At 45.5% G+C, this 23,531-nt stretch overlaps 2 protein-coding genes across 2 annotated transcripts; both read right to left on the reverse strand.

Moving 5' to 3' along the window:
- Positions 1-2,735: 2,735 nt before the first annotated feature.
- Positions 2,736-12,911, reverse strand: Heatr9 (HEAT repeat containing 9). The gene is made up of 15 exons (XM_057773953.1): positions 12,824-12,911; positions 11,613-11,662; positions 10,163-10,344; positions 9,765-9,891; positions 9,508-9,564; positions 9,274-9,330; positions 8,171-8,228; positions 7,720-7,850; positions 6,143-6,325; positions 5,681-5,770; positions 5,477-5,596; positions 4,233-4,306; positions 3,780-3,831; positions 3,313-3,399; positions 2,736-3,101 (listed from the first exon to the last, which is right to left on the reverse strand). Exons 1-15 carry the CDS (start codon positions 12,909-12,911, stop codon positions 2,736-2,738), a joined length of 1,722 nt encoding a protein of 573 aa, XP_057629936.1.
- Positions 12,912-17,580: 4,669 nt separating this feature from the next.
- Ccl5 (C-C motif chemokine ligand 5) lies at positions 17,581-23,113 on the reverse strand. Its single transcript, XM_057776467.1, has 3 exons — positions 22,999-23,113; positions 21,466-21,577; positions 17,581-17,834 (listed from the first exon to the last, which is right to left on the reverse strand). The coding sequence occupies exons 1-3, from the start codon at positions 23,072-23,074 to the stop codon at positions 17,747-17,749; spliced, it is 276 nt and encodes a 91-aa protein (XP_057632450.1). The 5' UTR covers positions 23,075-23,113; the 3' UTR covers positions 17,581-17,746.
- Positions 23,114-23,531: the final 418 nt, after the last annotated feature.

Here is a 23,531-nt window from a genome sequence, read left to right on the forward strand (position 1 = left end):
CATCCCAGCATTCAGCAGATAGAGCAGGCACGTCTCTAAGTTTGAGGCCAACCTGGCCTGCAGAGTGAGTTCCAGGACAGCTAAGGCTACACAGAGAAGCCCTGTCTCCAAAACCAAAACAAGTGTTTCTCCAAAGGTCCCATACTTCACACTATCTTCAACTTCCTCATTTCTTCTCTCCCTTCTTCCCTTTCACCATTTTTTTTTTTCTGGCTGTATATAGCTCAGACTAGCATTAAACTCACTATATAAGGCTATATAGTGACACAGCTCAATGGTTAAAAGCCTTGTTGCCCTTGCAGAGGTCTTGGTTTGGTTAAATCTTAAAACAATTTACTGTGTAGAACAGGCTGACCTCAAACTTCAAAATCTTTTGCTAGCTTCCCAAATGCTGGGATTATGGATTTGTACTACCACACCTTGCAACCTTTTAATAATGGTTGTAGTTTGTTGAGATTGGTGGAGTAGGTTTTGTTAACAAAGGGAAATCCAAATGTCAATAGAAATAAGAGAAAAAACTAAGGCAATTTTACAAAGTTAATGGGGTCTTTTAAAGAGAATGACTATGAGGTAGGCAGCAGAGAGTTGGATTGGCTCTGACTAAAGCTGAATAGCAGTACTAAGTCTGGGTGGGATACATAGCTAGATGTCTCAATTTTTTTTTTTATTTCGAGATTAAAAAAAAAAAGGCTCAGCATCTAAGGGTACTTTTTGTCAAGCCTGACAAATTGAGTTGGATGCCTGGGACCCACAAGGTATATGGAGAGAACTGACTTTTCCAGTTATGCTGTGCTGTATGGATTCATATACATACATATATAGGTACTCATGAGTGAATGAATAAATGAAATTTAAAAGTTAAAATTCTCACCATTTTAGATTAGTTTGGGGCAAAGTTAGTAAGAAAATGAAGCAAACTTCCCAGTATCTTCTCTGTATTTTCTTTGGCAGCTCACTAGTTTTGTTGCCAGATTCTGGGCACTAACAAGGGATTTGATTTAGGGAAGTGTCCTACTTTTTGTTTGTTTGTTTCTTATTTTTTGTCAGTTTGATACAATCTTAGTCTCCTGGGAAGAGAAAAACTTCACTTAAGGTATTACAGATCTGATTGGCCTGTGGGCCTGTCTGTGGGAGGATTGTATTCCAAATTGATACAGGAGAGCCAGTTCCACTGTGAGTGGGATCATCCCATAGAGGTAGAAGAAAGCTAGCTAAGCATAAACCTGCAGGTAGTGTTCATGCCTTCAAGCTCCTGCCTTTAAATCCCTGCTCTGACTTCCCTCAGTGGACTGTGACCTGGAAGAATAAGCCAAATAAATCCTTTCTTCCTGAGTTGTTTCTGGTAATGGTAGTTGCCACAGCAGCAGAATGAAGCTAGAACAAGAGGAAAACTAGCCACAGAGAAAGAACTTCTGGCTCTGTCCTTCCTCCTTTGCTCTGATGAAAGGAAATACGGCTGCATAGAAAAAACACCGAGCCATGGGAAGGAGGATGTTCCAGGGCTGTCTGTGGAGTGAACAGCCATAGTATTTCCAAAGCTAGGTAAAGTGACTGAATGTGAGTGTTCCTACCTCTATTTTTGTATAAGAGTATGCTTATAACTTTGTCTATATTGTATTGATACATTTACCATATTATAATGTACATTTCTACCTCTGATATTATTTATATAATAACATTGTTTACATTTGATATGTAATGACATTGTGTACAGTTGAAGATCATTGTCTTCAAATATTACACGGTTGTTTATTCTCTTAGTCTTCAAGTTAGATTGAGAATTATATGTTTGTCATATTTATTTTTAGGTTAATCAGGTCTTTTAGATGCATAGAGATCATATTTAGTATAGATAGTATAATCTTCAGCCTCTTCAAAGAGCTGTAGAAAATGGCCTTTAATCTAACCTAAAAGTCTGTGCCAACGAGACACAATCACTCCTGGCAACACCACTCTACTCCCGAGAAAACGTTGAGCACCAAAGACACTCCACTGGGAGTTTGTCTTTTTGGCAGAACTGGCCTTTGGGTTAAGAAAAACCCATACCTCAACTACTAACAAAGATACAAAATATCCATAAGTGGATGTAACAGGATTGTCTTATCTTGCCAAGACAGGGTAGGATAGTTCTAAGAAAGTTACTTTCTTTTAATAATGGTATGTCAGTTATGTTAGGCCTTAGCCAAAGTTGGTTGACTCAACATTGCAAACAAGACTTTGGGTGATTGCCCAGGTAGTCAGTTGTCTCTGTCATTTGTTACACATTTTGGATATCTCTCACTTGTTAAGTAATATTAATTCCCTTCTCAGATCTTTGACGAAGTTAAAGATTAGATAATTGTAGTTACTCTTTACATTATTTAAACTCCTTGGAAAAAATGTATAGTGTATTTATTATTTGTTCCTATTGTATATAGTTGTATTTGGTTTGGCTCTATCTTATTTAGACAAAAAGGGGAGATGTAGGGGAGACCCAACCAATCACCTTGCTGGTAGGACGGGGTCCCCCGAGGATATTTTTTACTTATAAAGATTGCGGGCACGCTCCCCGCCGCCCCTTCTGCTTTCCTGTTCTCCACTGGAACCACGCGTTCTGTGAGTTTTTCCCTAATTAAAGCTGTATATATTATTACAATTTCTGTCTGCCTTCATTTTACGCTGATACAAGTGACAAGTATTTATTCATGAAAGAGAAAACAAGAGTTATCAGGAAACCATCCTGAAGAGACTAGGAATTAGGCCCAAAAAGCAAACCTATTTTGAGGCCTCACCAAGTTCCGGAGTTGTTCCCTGATTTTTGGCTCCCAAGGCCCTGTGGCCTGTGGCCTTTGCTTTCTTGGTTTGGAGAAATAGAATGAGAAAGCAGGCGCCTCTTGCTTTTCACCTTCTTTGTTGCAGGACTTTGCTATGAACAAGGGGCTCAGCTTAGCACGTCGAAAGTCTTTGATACACAAGTCATCTATGGCCTCGGGCTCCTTCCGGAACCTTGTAGGTTCTACCTTCCCAGTTTTAGGTACATCATACACGAAGAAAACCTTGTTCTGCAGCTTTTTTTGGATCCAGGGGTTGCTTGCGGCCCAAACAAGTAATGTCTCTTGTATCTGCATGGAAATAAAGACCTTGAAGCTGGCTCACTTTGGGCTGGGATTGGGAAAGGAGGTAGAACCTGAGAGGAGATTCTAGACATGGTTACTGTGACCCCAAGGAATCAAATCAAGCGACAGTGTCTGAGGACTTTTGCCCCAATTCCCCATCATGGACTGTGAACAAACAGTAAAATGAATGGGAGGGTATGTGACAGGAATGTCTTACACTCTTCTTCACAGACTGGGTCTCTTCTGCATCCAGCATATCCAGCAGCAAGTGGAACACCTGTGGGTTACGGATCCCCAGGGCACCCTGGGCAGAGAAAATAAATCTGCCTAAGTAGCCAGCTCCAGGAAAGTAAGATGCCCCGTCCTCTTTCCCATTTTACTCACTTTGAGTTGACACTATGGCCTACAGAGAGATTTGGTTTCCCTTGCCTTGGCCTTTGGGGATTTGTTCCCATTTATCAAGACCTTTCCTCTAATACCTAATAGCATCCTTCATATCCGTCTATCATTTACCCTACTGATTCCAAGGCTTGACTCTTCAATAGAACTAGAATTCCAAAGTAAATAACCTCCCCAAACCACAGTTCTTTCTTATCTTCAGTAACCGCAAAGTCATTTACTCCCTCACCATCATCAAGACGCCTCAAAAATAGATTCAGGGAAAAAAAAAATAGCACTGCTTACCAAAGAGATGATTGCCTCCTGGCGGTCACTGGTATCTGGGCTCATCAGTTGCCTGTGTAGAAGGGAGTATGTTGTTCAGTTACAGGAAAGGGAGAGGGCGGCTGCTTATGTCTCAGGCCCAGAGTGAGAGGGCATGATGGTAGTGCTGCTAATTTCATTCCCCTCCTGTTTCTCAAATCAGAGAAGCTGGGAGACAGGTACTATAGTTCACCATGAAACACTAAAATGATGATTAAGATTTGATCCTCACCACAACTCTTGGCCTTCTGAAAGTTTCCCTGGGGTTATAATATAGTTTAATTGCAACCCTGAATGGTATTACTGTCTTTTTAAAAAAATTTCTTTAAAAATAACAGATAGAAGTCTAGAGTCAGAATGGCCTGCCCAGGAGTACAGATAAGATTTTCAGCCAATCCCCGCTGTTGCCTTCTGGCCCTATCTAGTCCAACTCACGCCTCCATCAGTTTCATTATTAAAGGCTTCATCTTGAGAACTTCTGCTGTTTCAGATACAGCCTGCCTCATTGCCTGCAGAGTGGGACAACAGAAAGAGGGAAGGCAGGGATGTACCATCATATACCTTTACTACACACTTAGTTTTTGTTACAAAAACTGTCTTGAGCAACTGAATAGGTGAAGGACAAGCAGACAGGCAGTTACAGTACTCTGAAAGGTGCACACATACATAGGATTTCCTTATTCAGTCTTGGGTTCTGGATGTTTTCTGGCAGGAAGTGATACCTCAGCTTGTTGAAGAATGGTGGGTGGTGGGGAGACAGTTGATTTTCTGAGGTGGTCAGACCAGGGCTTTTCAGAATTGTACTCAGTAATTACACTGGTAGAGGAGGTCCAGTCAGGATCTAACCACCCTAAGCACAGCCCGCATGTGGCATGAGAAGTAAAGCTGGAGAGGCTCCGAGTAGGGTGGTGCACACTGTAATCTCAGCACTTGCAAGGCAGAGGGTGGAAGAGTGTGAGTTTCAGGCCAGCTACAATGAGTCTTCAAAGAATCAAGGCCTGAGACAGCTCAGTAGCAGAGCACTTGCCTACTGTACACAGGGGCCTGGGTTTGGTCCTTCGCACTGGAGAGGGAGGAAACTAAAGCGCTAAGTAAGTAGGGCTTGAGATGGTACCCAAAGTAAGCCACCTGAGGGCACTGGAAAACATGGGGAAGTTTTATGAAGAGTCGAGACGATCTACATTTTAGAACGATGTGGACATGCTGCAGTTCTGTAGAGTTAAATGCAATGGATGTGAGAAAGGCAAGATTGAGCCTGGTGGTTTGGAAAAGCTCCCCAGGAGGTGCTGTTTGGACCACCCTTGCTTATCACGTCGCATGTTGCCCACAGGGTCCCCAGGCTTGCTCTGTGGCTGAGACTGACTGCCTTTGAATTCCTGACTGCTTCTACTTTCCAAGTGCTAGGATTATAAGCATGTACTACCACACTGGGCTTGGAATAGTCTGGAAGGAGCAATAGCATTTTCATAGGAAGAAAGAAGAAATGAATAGCAGGAAGCAGTTTGGGTAGCATTTTTGTGCTGAGGAACTGCTTGACCAGAAATGGGAGATTAAAAACATGAACTACACGAGAGGCATAAGGTAAAACCAGTGTGATACTAGAGTCTGGAGTTGGTCGGGAAATCAGCATCTCAAGAGAATAAAGAGGAGAGATTTAGGCCTGAGAACTATGGTCTTACTAGGAAGGGCTCATTGTGTATCTTCCTCTTGAGCAGGTCAAATGTGAGTTCCTCCAGTCCCTGTGCCTGGATCCTTTCCAGTCCAATGGTCTTGAGCATCTGGGTAGCTTCAAAGCGGTCCTAAGGAAAGGGACAGGGAGGTGTGACGGAAAGATGATGCCTTTTCCAACCCTCTTCTTTAAGTGCAAGTAGCCTAGAGCTTACGTCAATGACGTCAGAGTGTAGCTGTTCCAGAATGGCCCTGGTGACTGCAGCTGAGTGCACTTTCATCATCTTGACCAGCATCCTAAGTGCCTGTGAAGGATGGGATGGGGCAGGGTATATGGTGTATCCAGAGGTGTGCTGATAGCCAAGCAGACTTTCGGGCTAGCCTAGAACTCAATGGGGAATAGGGAGAGGGTGCTTCTTTTTCTGCCTTTTGGCCTTTTGAATAAGAGTACAAGTGGATGTGTGCACATATGAATAAATGAACACTCATACCAAATATATGTATGTGTGTACACTTATTTGTCCATATATCCCCATAGTCATGTATTTACGTGCTGTGTGCCCAGATGAAACTTGTTTTTTTTGGGATGTGATGGTAGGACCATACTGCACCCAAATCAACACTGGCCACTGTTTGCCAAGCACTTCCCAGGGATCCTGGCTTCCTGCCTCTCATACCTTCATCCTCTGAGGCATGGGCCCTTGGCACAGACATAGCAGCAAGAACTTTCGGACCATGCTGTTGCTGGGCCTCAGGAAACCCAAGCACAGGGCTGCCTCTAAGGACACTTCGTTCAGTGACTTGTCTATCAGCTCCTGCAGCACAGGCACCAGCTCTTCCTCATTTTCAACTTTAGGTCTCTTAAAGGGAAACAATATGTAAAATGAGCAGCAAGAGGTGCTATGGCTTCAGCGGGTAGTCACCTTTTAATGTAATTTTTTTTTCCTTTTTTGAGCTAAGAACTCATTTTATAGATGACCCCATACCCAGGGCCTTGTTGCCTCAGTCTCACAGGAGCTGGGATGTCAGGCACATGCTGCCGTCCCTGGCTCAGGCTTCATGTTTTCTAGAATGTTGCTTTTGACCATTTTTCTCTAAAATAAGCCTCAGGCCATCACATGATTTTTGTGCTCTTTCCCTTACTTTTTGCTGTCTGTTCTTTCCTAAGTCATATATTTTTTCCCCTTTGAGACAGGGTTTCTCCGTGTTGTCCTGGACTCACACTGTAGACCAGGCTGGCCTCAAACTCCTGTTAGAGTGAACGTTTGAAATGAAAACTACATTTTGGGTGAAGACCTCTGAAGGTTCCTTATACAGAGTAAGAGCCCGGGTACTTAAGCCCACGAAGCCACATACATTCTAGTCTGTGAACTTCTTGGACTAGACCTTCATTTCCCGTTGCTTTCTCTTTTCTGATTCCACTTCAACAGCACTGCCTTTTCTGGCTGATCCTTGACCATGCCCATCATGTCCCCACCTTTGCCCTGGGTATAGTCTTTCTGCTGGAACACCCTCTCTTAGGTGTCTGGAAAGCATCTTCGTGTCTTGCTCAAATGCACTGTTTCTATTGGACCTTCTCTGTCTACCATGTCTAAATTACAATCCATCCTCATCCTTTCTTGGCAATCTTGGTGCTACTTACCTCCTCTCACCACATTTGTACCACTAACAAAAATATATACTTCTGCATATTAAATTATTAAATTATTTAATTTTTGTGTGAGTCCCACAACCAAGGCAGGATGCTTTGCCTTTTTGGTTTTTTGATAACCCTAAGGGACCAACAGTGCCTGGCACATGGTAACTGTTTAATATGTATTTGCTGAATAAATGGATGAGTAATGGATTCTTTTTTACACGAAGCACTGTTTGAAGTAGAGGATGAGGGCTCTAAAGAGACCCCCAATAAGTGAGAGCTGTATCAGTGAACTCCCTTAGTGTCTTTGACTTTTTGACAGAGATTTTGCTTCAACGGGCTGCTTTAGAGGTGATGATAAGGATGGCGCCCACTTAAAGAGCACAGACATGATGGTTTCTTATAGAATCTCACTCTTTTCAGCTTTACAGAGCTTGTCTAACTGTGAGTTTATCAGCCTATACTTCTGTTCAACTTTAGAGGGAACTCCACAACGACAGTGTCTCCTATTAAATTTAAGAGTCAGGCTGCCTTCTTTCAGACTCAAGTCCGAGCTGAAATCACCAATTGCCTTGACCTTCTTTGCCCCAGTTACAGATTCTCTTCCCAATCAATCACCTTGCTGTTCGGCACAGCAGCCCAGGAGTTCAGAGCTACGCGTAGCCCCATCAGGGTCTCTCTCCTTTGTCCCTCATTTTGTCCCGTCAACTGTTTGATGAGAGCCCGGATCACAACTTTGTTCAAGCAACCTGGATAGGGAGGGTGCTCAGGTCAGGGCAGGGCCTCAAGGATTGCTCTTCTCTGTAAGGACCCATTTAACTCCACTTTACTCTGAAGACAGGAGATCCAACCACTGGTTTCCAGGGGGTTGCCCATTCTCCCACTGTATCAGAGAGCTGGTGAAGCATGAATGCAACGTGTAGAGCCTTCCCTGTCCTCTCTGCCCAACAGTACCTAGGGTAGTTCCCAGCCCCTGCAGAACGCTAGGTCATACCCCCTTCCCTTTCACCCACACCCACAGAAGAAAGTGGCTGCACTTTTATACCTCCCATAAAGGGTGAGAACATACCTAGGATGGCCAGGGCTCTATAGGCCTCATCCTTCACTTTTGCTGAACCAGTTTGAGCCTGATTTAAGGAGGAAATAGTGAAAGCATACCATAAAGTGATGGATTGTCAAAGCTTTAAGGATTGTTTCAGTGTGACTTCTACAGAATAGAAACCAGAGAACTAGAGTGGCTTGTTCATGCTCACACAGAATACACTGACAGGATGGTGCCACGAAGCAGCACCAAGCCAGGGAGATGGCTTCTGTGCACATTCTCTGTGCTACCAGTATCTCATAGTCACTTGACTTAGGCAAGCACTTGGATTCTCAGAGCTTCTATTTGTGAGATACTATTAACTCTTCTAGAGCTCAGTAAGATTGTAGATGTGACTATCAAGAGTGATAAGGCTCAGGCTGGGTGTGGTGACTCATGCCTGTAATTCCAACAGTTGGGGTCAGGAGGCAGGAGGATTGCCCATGGGTTCAAAACGTGGGCAACATAGTAAAAATCTATCTCAAAACAAACTAACAACAACAACAACAACAACAAAAAACAACCCAGCAACACACACACACACACACACACACACACACACACACACAAAACTGACCTCCATCAATAATGATAGAAGGATGCTTAGCTTAACATATGTAAGCCTGGAGTGATGTTTTAAGTCAGAGGATGAACTCAGTCCCAGTGTGGTGATAGAACTCAAAGGCCTGGTATATGCTAGCCAAGGCTTTATCACCGATCTACCTCCTCAGTCCTTAGTGTTTTAAGACGGTCTTGCTATGCAACCCAGTCTGGTCTTGAACTCATGTAGCTCAAGTTCATGGAACTTGCAGTTCTCCTGCCTCCACCTCCTCAGTGCTAGGATTACAGGCATGAGCTACCAAGCTACAGCTCCAGTTCTTTTATGGCTTTTTCAGTCCAAAGTATTTTCATAAACAAGGAGGATCTTCAGATTCCCACTGTCCTCAAGCTAAAGTCTAAAGAGGCCAAAGGCACAAATGGGGACTTTACAAAATGGTGAACCTGACCTTTCCTGGTACTCTGGAAAGCCTTATGTGCCCATGCTCCCACCCTCTACATACCCCTGAACTCCATGCAGCCCCGGAACTCACCACCTGCCACAGTGCTTCTATGACAAACTTGTTATTGATGCCCAGATGGCCTAAAGCCTGTAGGAAAGGAAAAAGACCTTGGACACCAGCTCAAGAGTTATTGTCTTCTGGACACAGCTGAAATTTATACCTGGGGTGTCCCCGCCCCCTACCATCCACCTTTAGCTGGTTTTCCCTTTCTATCTCAGTTACCACCCCCGGAAGCTGCCCTCCCACCCCCTTGCTGCTTCTCACATAGGCCGCATAGCACTGTTCATCCTCTCTTGGAGATTTCAGGCTGTTTGTGAGTTCCTGCTCATCCAAGGAGGGCCAGTTTGATGGAAGAAAAAAGCAGAACTCCAAATTGAAACCAGTCCAGCCAACCCCATCCCCATTCTCCCTTCCCTCCATTTGGCAAAGGAGGACTCAGGGCTGAAGGGTAGTCTGAACCCAAGGTAAAGTTATCCACAGAAAAGGAGTGTCCACAGTCTTCATCCTACCATGGTCCTGACCTTTAATCTTTGGCACTTCAGGGGGTCCTTGGTGGGATCTAATGATCCAGTTTCCAACTTAGGTTTTAAAGTCAACTTGCTGATGGAGACATGAAGGTTTTGTATTTGGGCACTGTCTTTGAAGTACCTGTGTGAGAAATTGCACAGAGAGCCATGGTCCCCTTCTTCCTCCCCTCCTAAGTGTATCACGACCCTAGCTGTGCCACAGAGCCTCAAGAGAAGAGAGCAGAGAAGGACTCAATGATACTCACTTGATGGAGCTGTGCTTCTAGAACCCCAAGATCTTTTCTATCTAGGACCTGATTTTTCCCATTCTTGGCCCACCCCATCCTGATTCTTCCTCTCCTTTCCTGGAGGAGTTGTATGGTGTGAAGAATATGGACATAGGCAAAGCACACCTTGGGAGCTTTCTCCTTCTCCAAAACATCTTCTGTGACTCCCGCTCCTTGCGTCGATCATCCAGGGTGGGCCAGTGTATGAAGAGCTCATTCTTATTATTATGCAAGGCAGGAGTTGAGTCTGGCCTGCTCGGATGCACCCTCCAGCACTCCGGACTCGGGGGAAATGCCTCCTTTGGCAACTGGCAGGGAGAGAAAGTGGCAGAGCGGTCAGAGGCCATTACTAGGCCATTATTGGAGTGCTGGGGCCAGAGAAAGGGGACGGAAGGGAGGGAAACATGAGCGATATCACTTTAAGTCTAGGCTGGGGCCACAGCTAGCATCTCCCCCGTTATATGACTTGAAAAAGCTACTTTACTATCCCAAGACCTCAGTCTTCTCGGTAAAACAAGTCTAATTCCTTGTTCTGCTCCTCTCCCAAGATAGCTGTGAAGCTCAGAAGCACTCTAGATCTTGAAGGGATCTGTAAATTGATCTGGGTTCATGGTTTGGTTACTCGAGAATCTCAAAGCCTTTGAAAGGTCGTGTGGGCAGGGAGGAGGCCAGGGCTGGGGGAGGTATAAAGCTAGGGAAAGGAGGTCACTGCTTATTCAGACAAGAGCACCTACCGTATGTTACATAGTCATCCGCCTCCATGAATCTCATAGGTTCCTCGAGAAAACAGAGTCTTTACTGTGGGACAGCTTGGCTATGTGTGTTGCTGAGACTACATGTAGGGCCTTGTGCATGGAAGATTCCAAGCCTTTAACTGTGGGGTACAGTTCTGACTGTAGCAGAGGAGTTTGTGTAGGCCAGTGGTTTTCTGAGGATCTGACCAAGATTCGGGCATCTCTCAAACTTTTCTATCTTTACAATGGATCTCTCTACACAACAGGGAACAATGTGTTGAAACCAGGAGCTCTCAATTTAGTGACTGATAGTATCTTAAGGATTTTCCAGTGATTGTCATGACTTCAAATCTTGGGATGTTGATTTCTATATTTAGAAAGCATAAATAAGAAACTTCAAAAGGATGACAGCTTAAATTTGGATTTCAGGTAATTAATAAAATATTTAGGACATTTATATGCTTTTAAAAATCCCATGCATTATTTATGGGATATTTAAAGTTGATTGTGCAGTCTGTGTTTTTTTTTTTTTTTTTCTGGCAAACCCAAGTAAGGCTTGCTACATTAGCAAAATGATTCCTTTTAGCAAGCAGTCTGCATAGCCCAGGCCTTACAGACTTTGTCTCATTAGAAACTCTGTACAAGGAAGGGGGCAGGCACTGTTGACGTATTAACGAGGAGACTCTGAAGGCTCACTCTGAGAAGGTCATTAACTTGTCCAAGATCACACAGCATTAACGGCAGACCCTCAGGTGAACGCCAGTAGTTCTGTGAGCTGGCTTGAATTGGGAGGGAGTTTGGTGCCCTTGGACACAGCTCCTAAGGTAATGAAAGTTACTTACCTTGTAACAGGACAAGGGCAGATGAACAGGAGCCATGGCCCTTCTGAATTCTGGCAAGAACAGAAAGGATATATGCGTGGTTCAGACGAGACAGGAGTTAAAAACGTGGGGTCAAGCTCTTTGTGGAGGTACTCATTTGTTCTACAGTTAGTAAATACTAGCACTAGGTATTTCCCCTAGACCCAGGGTGGCGCTTCCGGGAGCTTCATTCAACCAGCCCCCCCCCCCGCCCCCCAGCCTTCCGTGTCATTGACATTTAAGGAACACAGCACTAGCAGAGTGTTCTCAACCCTGGCTGCATATCAGAATTGTTGGAATGATAGTTGAACATGCCTAGGCCCTGTATCAGGCTACTCTGCATCTTATCTGTGGTAATAGAACCTGGCCATTCTGGGGAAGCTCGCCTGAAGATCCCGTAGTCAGTTAAAGGTGAGGACTGTTGCTCTTGCTCAGTCTCTCACATGTGAATGGGCATTAAAGTCGCCTGGAAGGCATGTGAAAGTCCAGAGTTCTGGCACTCCTTCCTCTAGTAGCTGATTCTCCAGGCTTTGATCTGATCATTCTGGGACATTTTGGGAAGGACTGGTCTAGCATTTGAGGCAAAACTCCTGATATGTAGTGATTTACAAAGGGAAACTCATACGGAAATACACACAGGCAGTATGGCTGCGAGGCCCTGGGGGCTGGAGAGCAGATATTTCCTAGAGGAGATGATACAGTCTTGTATGTAAGCAAGAGTTGGCCGGGTGGTGGCGCACACCTTTAATCCCAGCACTTGGGAGCCAGAGACAGGCAAATCCCAGAGGTCCCTGATCTACAGAGCGAGTTCTAGGACAGCCAGGACTACACAGAGAAACCTTGTCTCAAAAATTAAAAACTAAAAAAAAGTTAACCAGAAAATCGGGGGTAAGAACAGCGGTCTTAGGGAAGACCTTATGCAAAGAACTGGGGTGTGAGAGTTGGTGCAGGGAGCAAGGCACAGGTATGGGACAAGCGGGGGGCACACAGCTGTTCCCACTTGAATAATCCAGTAAGTCCTACTGAGGAAACAGAGACTTACTGTGAGGGCTGTGGGGAGTCACATGCACAAAAGCATGCCCTGGCCTTTCCTAAGGATTCGCTAAACCCAGTGTCTAGGATCGGGTCTAGATAGCTAGCTTTACTTTATCAGGCCCCGCCCCTGGCTCCATTCCTTCCTTTCCGGTCCTCACTTTTGTTCCGGTTTCGATATTCCAGCCATGGGTAGTTGAACATTGACTTGGGGAGTTGAGCGAAATTGGCCTGGTTTTCGTGGCCCATCCTCTTTGGTGTAGGGCAGAGGTGAACCAGGACAGCCAAAAAATTCAAGGACGTGAAGCAAAGTGGGGCGCTGCTTGACGAGGCCCTTCCTTCCGCTGGCAAAGAGACACCAGGGAGACACTGGACTTCTGGAGAGGGAAGCTTCTGAGAGCTGAGCAACCAGGTTGCCTATGGAAACAGAACCCGGTTCCGTTGTTGAGCTCCACTGCTGGCCCCTGTTGGCCTGCTGACTGAACTGCTCGCCGAACTCCATTTCCCTCAGCAGGAAAGCGGCAAAGTCACCTATGTCTGCTCGACTCCAGTGAACCACCAAGCCATGTGAGGGGCACGAGTTGTTCACAGGACTGACCAGGAAAATGACAGGGATAGAAAAACCTCATTTATTCGCACATCCCTCCTTGCTGGTAGAAGGCTGTGTGGTAAGGCTGTGTGGTTCATATCTCTTTTGTTTGCTTGTGTTGTTCCATCTACCTTGCGGCCTTTCCCCTCCCTTCCTACCTGACTCAGACCTTTGGAACCCATGTCAGTGCTATGCCATTTCTGAAGGCTTTCCTACCCAAGCTTCCTTTCCCACCCGACTCCACCCCGGTATCTAACAGTACTGGCGTGTAGTAGGTTGCCTACTGTGCATCTTCTTTTCTTTTCTGTTGCTGTGGTTAAAATGCCCTGACAGAGGCAACTTATGGATGAAAGGGTTTATTTTATTTCATGGTTCAGGTTGCAGTCCATTATGGCAGCAGGTTGCAGTCCATTATGGCAGCAAGCTGTCAGTCACAGTGAGAACACTGTGCTTATCATATTCTCTTCGTTCAGCCCAGGGCCTAGCCCTGTGGGGCTGCCCCCATTAAAGGTAGATCTTCCTACTACTAATAAGCTGATTAAGAGGCTGGAGAGGTAGCTCATCAGGTAAGATCATTAGTGAAGACCTGGGTTTGGTTCCCAGCACCTACATGGTAACTCACAATGGTTTATAAGAATACACAAGGTGGGGGGCTGGAGAGATGGCTCAGAGGTTAAGAGCACTGCTTGCTCTTCCAAAGGTCCTGAGTTCAATTCCCAGCAACCACATGGTGGCTCACAACCATCTGTAATGAGGTCTGGTGCCCTCTCCTGACCTGCAGGCGTACACACAGACAGAATATTGTATACATAATAAATAAATAAATATTTTAAAAAAAAAGAATACACAAGGTGCACAGACATGCAGGTAAACACTCATACACATAAAATAAATGTAATTTTTAAATTTATGCTTAAAAAGAAAATGGGAAATCCATTCCAGGTATGCAAGTGGCTTGATTCTATACTCATTCAGGGTTTCTCTGTGTAACAACAGCTCTGGCTGTCCTAGAACTTGCTTTGTAGACCAGGTTGGCCTTCAACTCATAGAGATCCACCTGCCTCTGCCTCCCGAGTGCTGGGATTAAAGGTGTGTGGCACTATGGCCAGGCTGGACTCATTTCTTGACAACCAAAATTAACCATGACACTATGCATCAAGAAAATATGAATCATTAGGGCTAGAGAGGTGGGTGGCTCAGTGGTTAGCACTTGTTGCCCTTGCAGAAGACCTGAATTCAATTTCCAGCATACTCGTGGTGACTGACAGCCATCTATCACCCCAGTTACAGGGAATTCAGCAAGCACACATGTGGTGAACATGCATGCATGCTTGCAAAACATTCATACATATAGAGTGGAATAAACATCTAAAAAATTAAAAAATAAGGATAATTGAGTCATCGCACTTAATGGAAGTCAAGTGACATGATAAGCTTGTATGTGCTGCACAGATGAAGACAGTGTCGTTCAAGTGCAATTCCTACCAAAATTGCTTCAATATACAAAATACAAAAATATAAGCTAAACATCTTGGCAATTTCAATGCTCTTAAGGACACCCCACCCCCCAATGACGTTCAGTCAGGTGATGAAGCACACACTTGTAACCCCAGCCTGAGGGCTCAAGGCCAGTCTGGGCTGTGTACTGAGATATTGCTCAATAAACAAATGGCTGGGCATGATGGGTCAGCCATGTAAGCTCTGCACCAGAGACGGAGGGGATTACCCTAAATTCCAGGTCACCTTAGTCTACACTGGGAGTTCCAGGCAACTTAGGGCTACATAGGCACCCCCCCCCCCCACAAAGCCAAAAAGTATGTTAAAGAACACTCAAAAGAACAGGCATAAGAGCACACGCCTTAAATCCCAGCCCTCAAAAGGCAGAGGCAGGTGAATCCCTGGGAGTTCCTGGCTACCCTGATTTACATAACCAGTTCCAGGCAGTCAGGGCTACACAGTGAGATCCTGTTTTTTGTTTTGTTTTGTTTTAAAAATAATACTAAAAAGATATTTTACTAAATATAGCATATATACTGAATTAGATCCCTCACTACAACCCCCAAGAGACAAGATTGCTTTATGAAGCCTTGACTGTCCTGGATCTCCCTCTGTAGACCAGGCTGGCCTCAAACTCATAGATCCGCCTGTCTCTGCCTTCCTAGTGCTGGGATCAAAGGTGTGCACCACTACTTCCTGGCCTGAATCAGAGTCTTACTTTAAAAAAAAAAATGCTGAAGAGGGCATTATTGAGACAGTGGGAAGGTGTGGTGATGTATATTTGATGACTATGTTTTAGAAAATAGTGTCAATGTTAGTTTCCTGTGTTTTCACTCTGTGGTTATTTGAAATGTTCTTGTCACTAGTAGGTGATACTGAAACCCTTAGCAGTGTAGTGGTTTTGCATATGCAGCTTTGAATGGCTCAGAAAAAAAATGTGTATACCAGAGAAGAGGGGAGAATTTTTAAAATTTATTTGTAAACTTTTGTGTTTAAAATTTTGTAAATTGAACATGGGCAAACATAGAGACCTTTGTATCAGATCTAGTGGGTTTAGAAACTTTTTAACTTTGTTTTCCTTTTGTTTGTGGATATTTGGGCAGATTCCATGTTCCCATGAGTTTTACTGAGTGTTGAGGTGATGAGATGGCTCAGGGGTTAAAGATGTTGGCTGTGCAAGCCTGTTTACCTGAGTTGACCCCGGCCCTCACGAGAAGACAAAAGGAGAAGGTGAAACCCACTCACATGTCCGTTCCCCAATCCTGTGTGTGCCTGTCTGTCTGTTTTTCTATCTCTCACACAATTTAAAAATGAGAACATGGGCGGTGGTGGCGCACGCCTTTAATCCCAGCACTCAGGAGGCAGAGGCAGGTGGATCTCTGTGAGTTCAAGACCAGCCTGGTCTACAGAGCTAGCTACAGGACAGGCTCCAAAGCTACAGAAAAACCCTGTCTTGAAAAACCAAACCAAACCAAACAAACAAAGGACTGGAGAGATGGCTCAGTGATTAAGAACACTGGTCTCTCTTCTGGAGGACCCAGGTTCAATTCCCAGAACCCACATGGCAGCTCACAACTGTCCTTAACTCCAGCTCCAGGGAATCTGCTGCTCTGTCCTGGCCTCCTTGGGCACCTCATATAGATCGCACATACACATAAATAAAAATAAGATAAATCTTTATTACTCTTAAAAAAAACCTTACGGGCTGGAGAGATGGCTCAGAGGTTAAGAGCATTGACTGTTGCTCCAGAGATCCTGAGTTTAATCCCCAGCGACCACAATCATCTATAATGAGCTCTGTCTGGTGCCCTCTTCTGGCACAAAGTCGTACATACAGATAGAACACTCATACATAAAATAAATAATTCAATAAATCTTAAAAAAATGAACACAGTTTTGTACTGTAAATGGATCTAATATTAATGCCCTGTCTGTCTGTCTGTCTGTCTGTCTGTCTGTCTGTCTGTCTCACACACATAATTTAAAAATGAAAACAGTTTTGACCTGTAAACAGATCTACTATTAGTGCCTACCCCTAAGGTTATAAAACAAAAGAGGGGCTGAGCCAATGCTTGGCACATAGTGCTCAACTAATGTTATCTAAACTATGACTACATCTGTTCCTATATGTGTTCACCTGAAGGGACACATAGGTGGGAAAGGTGAACTACCCCCACCCCCCACCCAGTGCTGGTACAGTTGGCACAGTTATCAAAAACCTTATCTAAAATAATGTAGGCCTCTAAAATTGTTCTTAAGTCATCTTCTAGGCACAGTAATAGTGTTACAGGAGCCCACTGGAGATAAGGCATGGGTCAGTCAAAGCCTGAGGAAGCAGGGAGGTGTGGCCGGGATCCAGATAAACCCTTACAGACTTATAGGCAGTACATCATGATACTTAGATTCCAACCCTAGTAGGTAAGTCACTGGCTACTTTACCAGCTTTGCCTATCTATGCTTAATTTCCAGAGGGTGTTGGCTCCCAGCCTTGCTAACTGCACAGGTCATACGTTTGATGTTGTTTTCAGGTGTGTGCCTCGATCTCTGCATGCTTAATACTTGTAGGGAAGAGGCTTCCTTAGGAAGAAATCAAACCAGAAACCAGAGTGGTCCTTGTATCAGAAATTTTAATGAAATGCTGATTTCTTGGGTTTGCTGCGCAGAGCCTGTGAGGGCCTGAGACATGAACATTTGTGTATGGGGTCTCCATTTTTCCTTCTTTGAGAGATCCATAGGCTTCTTTCCTGATCCCCAAACCAAGCTGAGAAACCTGAAGCTCAACGTCTGGAGACTTCCTGTTGTCATGGGCAGGGCCTCAGTAGACCTCCCAGGCTCTAGGGGAGGATACTGCTATAATCTCTAAGATATGGTAGCATCTCTGCCCTCCCAGGAATGAGTGGGAATAGGGGGCTGATGAGTGCCATCCCCAAGATGGTCAGGACTACAGCAAGCAAGGACAGGTAAGGGACACAGGATCAGGCTCTAGAAACCCTCTATTCTACTTCATCTCCAAATAGTTGATGTATTCTTGAACCCACTTCTTCTTTGGATTGGCGCACACTTGACGGTTCTTACGGGTGACAAAGCTGTAGGAGAGAGGAAGAGGTTAACAGTGGGGCAGCTTTTTGTATACGGAGACTGAAAAGCATATAGGGAAATGGTTGTGGGAGGTGGGTAGGGCTTTGTTGTAGCTCAGGGCGGTTTTCTTCTTTTTAGAAGACATTTTTTTTTTTCTGTTGGAACAAAAGGCTTCCAGCTACAGCCAGAGTTTCAATCACATTAATTCCCTAAAGACACACAAATCTAGAACTCAGCATGGAGTAGACCAAGCATTGGCCTTTTCTTGGCCCTTTCCCTTGCTCTAGGCCTTATGCTGAGTGCTGAGTTTAAAGAAGTTGGGTATTGATTATACTTAAATCAGAACCCCAGTTGAGGAGATGAAGAGGGAGCCCTAGGACTTGCTAGTGGCTCCTCTTGTCACTCTCAGCCTGTAGCTGGGGAGTCAAAGGACCAGGATAACAACTCCCGCAGTCATAATTTCTTGGGCTTCCATTTCTTCCTCCTCCTTTATGTGGTATGTGATACCAAAGAACAAATCATCTTGGGTAAGTGTTCCTTTCCTTCCCGCCTCCATTTTTGGGGCCCTTTGCTCATCTGATTTCCCTTTCTACCTGCCTCATAAGAGCAGGTGTCCTCAAGGACACTGCCCCCCTTGAGTTCTCTTCTCTCCAGCTCCGGCCCCAGGCCTGGCATATAGTTGATGCTTTATGAACATTTATTAAATGAGTGAGTGGATGGATGATTGCATTCATTTCTAACACACACACCAGACCATTTAGATGATGACAATAGCAAGTTGATCATTCTCTATACCCATTATGTGCCAGGGGATGGTCTAAGGACTATTATTCTCTCTGTGACCTAGTCCCCGCCCCCCAAAAGTGCCATGATTACCCTCTTTGGAACTACTGCAGAGAGGCTGAGGGGCTCCAGTTTACCAAATGACATAACTAGGATTCTAACACAGCAGACCAGCTCTGTAGCCAGGGATGACCAAGACAATGTGGCCCAGCCTCTTTTTGTTGGCAGCTCCCGGACTCTCCTCAGCCCTTTGCTTACATTCCATCGAACATTTCCACGGATTGTCTTGCTGCAACTTTGCCTGGGTTCTTCCTGTTTACACAGTTTGCCCTCTAGACCTGCGTTGTGGAACACGCTTTAACTAGGTAAATGTTAACTTTGACTGTTGCGTTTGTTTATACCGCAGAATATTGCAGAATGCTAACTCTGTGAAGGCGCGTTGCATCTGCTCATGCTGCATTTATTCAATTATGTAAAGACGTGTTGCATTTGCTTCACCTTGCCTGCCTGCCTGAGTCACCTGATTGCTCTAATAAAGAACTGAATGACCAATAACTAGGCAGAGAAATGATAGGTGGGTTGGCGAGCAGAGAGAAAATGAGGGGGCGATATCTAGGCTTGAGGGAGAAGAGAACAAGGCAGAAAGTGAGGGATATGCCGGGGGCCAGAAGCCAGGCAGCAGCAGCCAGTCAGATAGGAGAAACAGCGAAAGTAAGCTATACAGAAGGAAAGGTAAAAAGCCCAAGGCAAAGCGTAGATGAAGAGAAACAGGTTAAGTTATAAGAACTAGTGGGGCAGTCATAAGATAAAGCCGAGCATTGATTTGGGAGCTGGTTGGTGGCCTGTGACAGACCTGCACACCTGCACACCTCTCCATCCCTGCATCGAAATCTCAGCACCACCCTTATCTCTCACTCCTGACCATAAATCTGTTACCCTGGCTGACTGAACCTCCAAAGCTCCTGACTCTTATTTCTTCTTGCCTCCGGGTACCACTCAGCCTACAACACTGCAATGTGGGTGATCTCAACAGCCTCTTATCTAGACCCCCTTCTTCTAGGCTTTGCCTGTTCCAGGCAGTTTTAACTCTGGCCAGCTCTGTGCTTTTCTTCAGTTTTCTGACACTCAAGGTGCTCTGCTCTCTTCCTGTGGCTTCTCCTTTGGCAGCTCCTGAACTCTCTCCTCAGCCCTTTGCTTACCAAAGGAAAAGCCTATGACCATGTTCTTAGACACACCCCACCCCCACACTCTCCTAATCTTTCCATGAATAGCATTTTACAGTACTCACCTCTGAACTGCCCCCTCTCACCCCTGAAGCTGGACACACCCCCTCCTCTCTCTTAGTAATGTTTTATAGAGTGCTTTAGTCATTCTGTGTCCCACTTACAGCTCTTACTAAATAAAATCTCCAAAGCCAAGGATCACAGTTTTATTCCTCTCTGCCTGCTCATAATAGATGCTCAAGGGATGGTTTTTAAAAATGCTAATTTTTAGAGCTAAGTTTAGTAATACTAATTATTAATATTACACTTTTAGAATCAGGGTCACAAAACATTTTGGATTGGAGCTGGAGAAATGGCTCAGTAGTTAAGAACACTGGCTGCTCTTCCAGAGGTCCTGAGTTCAATTCCCAGCGACCACATGGTGGCTCATGACCATCCATAATGAGATCTGGTGCCTTCTTTTGGTGTGCAGTCATACATACAGGCAGAACACTGTATGCATAATAAATAAATATATCTTAAAATATTTCTTGGATTAACACTTTTCATTCTTTTATTGTCCCATTTTCTTCTTTTATTTTTGGGTGTATTTTATGTGTATATTTCATCTGCATGTCTGTATGTGTACCATATGTGTGCCTGGTGCCTGAGGAGGTTAGGAGAGAGGGCATTGGATCCCCTGGAACTGGAGTTGCAGATGATCGTGAACCATCCTGTGAATGCTGGGAGTTGAACCTGGATCTTCTGCAGGAGCAGCAAGTGCTCTTAACCGTTGGGCCGTTTCTATAGCTCTCCATCTTCATTCTGTGAATCATTAGCATCCTAACTATCTCTTCCGCTTTTGTCACTGATGACTTTGCTTTGTAACAGGAAGAGGGAGCCCTAGAGAGAGGCTCCAGCCCTCACTTGCTGTGCAGCACTGAGACAAACGCCTCAGAATCTGAGCTTCATTACACGGAGAGACTTGCACACACCTGTCAGGGCTACACACAGTTTAGACGTGTGTACATAGATGTGACAGAGATAGGACACATGTCCTTGACCCTGCCTCTTTCCTCACAGGATTAGCTGAGCTGGATTGGGTGTGAACTATGGAAACTTTGGGCTCTTAACTGGAGAGGGATGGTGGAGTGGATCTTCTCCAGGATGTTTCAGCTTGTGCTCACACCAAAGTTTGCGTCCTAGGAACTGGGTCTGTCAGGGTAGGCAGGATCCTCTCTCTAAGGCAGTGATTCTCAACCTCCCTAATGCTGCAACCCTTTAATACAGTTCCTCATGCTGTAGTGACCCCAACCGTAAGATTATTTCCGTTGCTACTTCATAACTGAAATGCTGCTACTGTTATGAGTCATAATGTAAATATTTTTGGCATAGAGGTTTGGCAGAGGGGTCGCAATGGGCAGATTGAGAAGCAGTGCCGGAAGGATACTGTGTCCAGTTCTTTTTATGTTACAGCTGGGGACTGAGCTGGAGGTGAGGAGCCATGGATTCCTGAGGAGCCTAGAGGTGGGGATGATAAGGGGCACTCTCTGACAAAGGTCATGACAGGGCTACAGTCAGAGCATGGCAGGGGTGGGCTGGGGTGGTCGGGGCTTCAGTACCCCAAAGGGGAACCCATAGGGCTGAGACTCACACGACTGCGGAGTTGGAGCACTTGCTGCTGGTGTAGAAATACTCCTTGACATGGGCACGAGGCAGCGTGAGGGAGAGGTAGGAGAAGCAGCAGGGAGTGGTGTCCGCACCATCTGGGGGAAGGAAGAGAGGAAGAGGAAAGAGAGCCTTTTATTAAAGGTCAGTTGCACTGGACACTGGGCTGGGCCCTCGGCATGATTTATCTCGAAAGCAGTGTCTGTTGTCATCTATCCTGACAGAAATGGAGGCTCAGAGGACACAGTTGCCACACTGGAGATTTCAACAACAGCCCAAAAGGATCTGTTCAAACCCTACGTGGTCCCTGAGCCAAGCTTGTGCATTATCCTCTGTACCGTCACCCTGTGGGGCACCTTCTCTGCTCTGGACCCTCTGCCTTGTTCTTTCAGCTCCCCTAGTGGATTCCAAGCTTGGTTTCTTTGGGGGTGTAGAACGCAGTCTAGGGAAGCATCTGAAGACTATAACTTATGATCCTATATGGGGCCTGAAAGCGCCTATCACACCCCAGGGTCTGGCTGGGCTGTAGTGAAGGGCCCTGAACAGAGAAGCTCTTGGTGGTCAGTCAATTCAAGATGTCACACAGTGGCACAATTATCACCTCGCAGCAGAGCTGTGGGGCTTAGCTTCCCAGCCAGATAGGGCTGCTTGGGATACCGGTTTCCACACTCCAACAGTGTGCACCCTTAGACAAGAATCTGTCTCCCTGGGCCTCTGTTTCCCACTGTAAGTCAAGAACAGCCACTGCAAGCCTAGTTGGCACAAGTAAAGGAATCTGCATGATGCCTGACCTGTATAGGCACTTAGTTCATCTCTCTCTCTCTCTCTCTCTCTCTCTCTCTCTCTCTCTCTCTCTCCCTCCCTCCCTCCCTCCCTCCCTCCCTCCCTCCCTCCCTCCCTCCCCCCCCCCTCTGTGCCTCATTTCTTTTCTATCTATGAAACAAGAGACTATCACATATCACACACCTCGGGCACTTTAAAAAGTATTAGACATTTCTTAGAAACTATTCTGGGGACAGATACAAGTGAGTCATTTTCCAAGGTCAGCCTGAGCTACCCTGCCTTACCAGTCCACACTTTAGGGGTGCTTGCAGAGTTCATAGTGTAGACTGTGGAGATACAGACAAGTTCTTTGTGGGGGAAGCATCCTGCCATAATGTGGCTTAGAGACCTAACAGGGATGACAAGATCACTGTCAGTAATATATAAGAATGATGTGTTGGGGGCTGGAGAGATGGCTCATCGGTTAAGAGCATTGCCTGCTCTTCCAAAGGTCCTGAGTTCAATTCCCAGCAACCACATGGTGGCTCACAACCATCTGTAATGAGGTCTGGTGCCCTCTTCTGGACTTCAGGCATACATGCAGAAAGAATATTGTATACATAATAAATAAATAAATATTAAAAAAAAAAAAGAATGATGTGGAGCCAAGGCAGCATACATGCTGTGACTGGGGAGGCAGGATGGGGTGGGCATCTAGGCAGAGTGTGAACGGTGGTGGTCAGAGCCCTGGACTTACATGGAGAGGCGGATGCAGGAGCGCAGAGGGTGGCAGCAGTGAGGATGACGGCGAGGGCAACTGCGGAGATCTTCATGGTACCCAGGGCAGAGGCTGTGGGAGATGCCTTTGTTGTCTCAGGATCCTCTGCAGGGATGCTCTGCAGCTCACGCAGACCTTTTATAGACCGCTAGGGTAGCAGAGGAAGTGCCCCCTCCCTCGGGTTGGGGGAGTTTTCACAGTAGACACCAGACACTAGCCGCTGTCACAAGTGAGATACACAGAATGGAAAGGAAAACTGAAATCTCCTCCAGAAGTGTATGACTCTGCCTCTACTGCCCTCTGGTCCAGGGATGACTATCGGTTTCCTCTCCGGCCAAGCACAGTGGGGGGGAAAATTCCCTACATCACCCTTCCTCTGCAGCATCCTCAGATCATCCTTCCAAGCAGGCTCTCCCCACACAGCAGGGAGCTGCTGCCTTAAGGCAGATCGGGGTCAGTTAAGTTAAGGTCAAGACCTATTGATCTTCACTTGACAACTTCCCAAGTTCTTC

Source organism: Chionomys nivalis, chromosome 7 (assembly GCF_950005125.1).
Source record: "Chionomys nivalis chromosome 7, mChiNiv1.1, whole genome shotgun sequence".
Taxonomy (NCBI): Eukaryota; Metazoa; Chordata; class Mammalia; order Rodentia; family Cricetidae; genus Chionomys; species Chionomys nivalis.

Bases quoted from the DNA above. Each gene is read 5' to 3' on its own strand.
- Heatr9 (XM_057773953.1), bottom strand. From the start codon at position 12,911: ATGGGCCACGAAAACCAGGCCAATTTCGCTCAACTCCCCAAGTCAATG. The intron at 5,771-6,142 runs GTATGAGAGGCA...CATCCTTCACAG, and splicing joins CCATGCCTCAGAGGATGAAG to GCACTTAGGATGCTGGTCAA. The intron at 5,597-5,680 runs GTAAGCTCTAGG...CCCTTTCCTTAG, and splicing joins TACACTCTGACGTCATTGAC to GACCGCTTTGAAGCTACCCA.
- Ccl5 (XM_057776467.1), bottom strand. From the start codon at position 23,074: ATGAAGATCTCCGCAGTTGCCCTCGCCGTCATCCTCACTGCTGCCACC. The intron at 21,578-22,998 runs GTAAGTCCAGGG...TCCTTCCCCCAG, and splicing joins TCCTGCATCCGCCTCTCCAT to ATGGTGCGGACACCACTCCC. The intron at 17,835-21,465 runs GTGAGTCTCAGC...TCTCTCCTACAG, and splicing joins TGCTCCAACTCCGCAGTCGT to CTTTGTCACCCGTAAGAACC.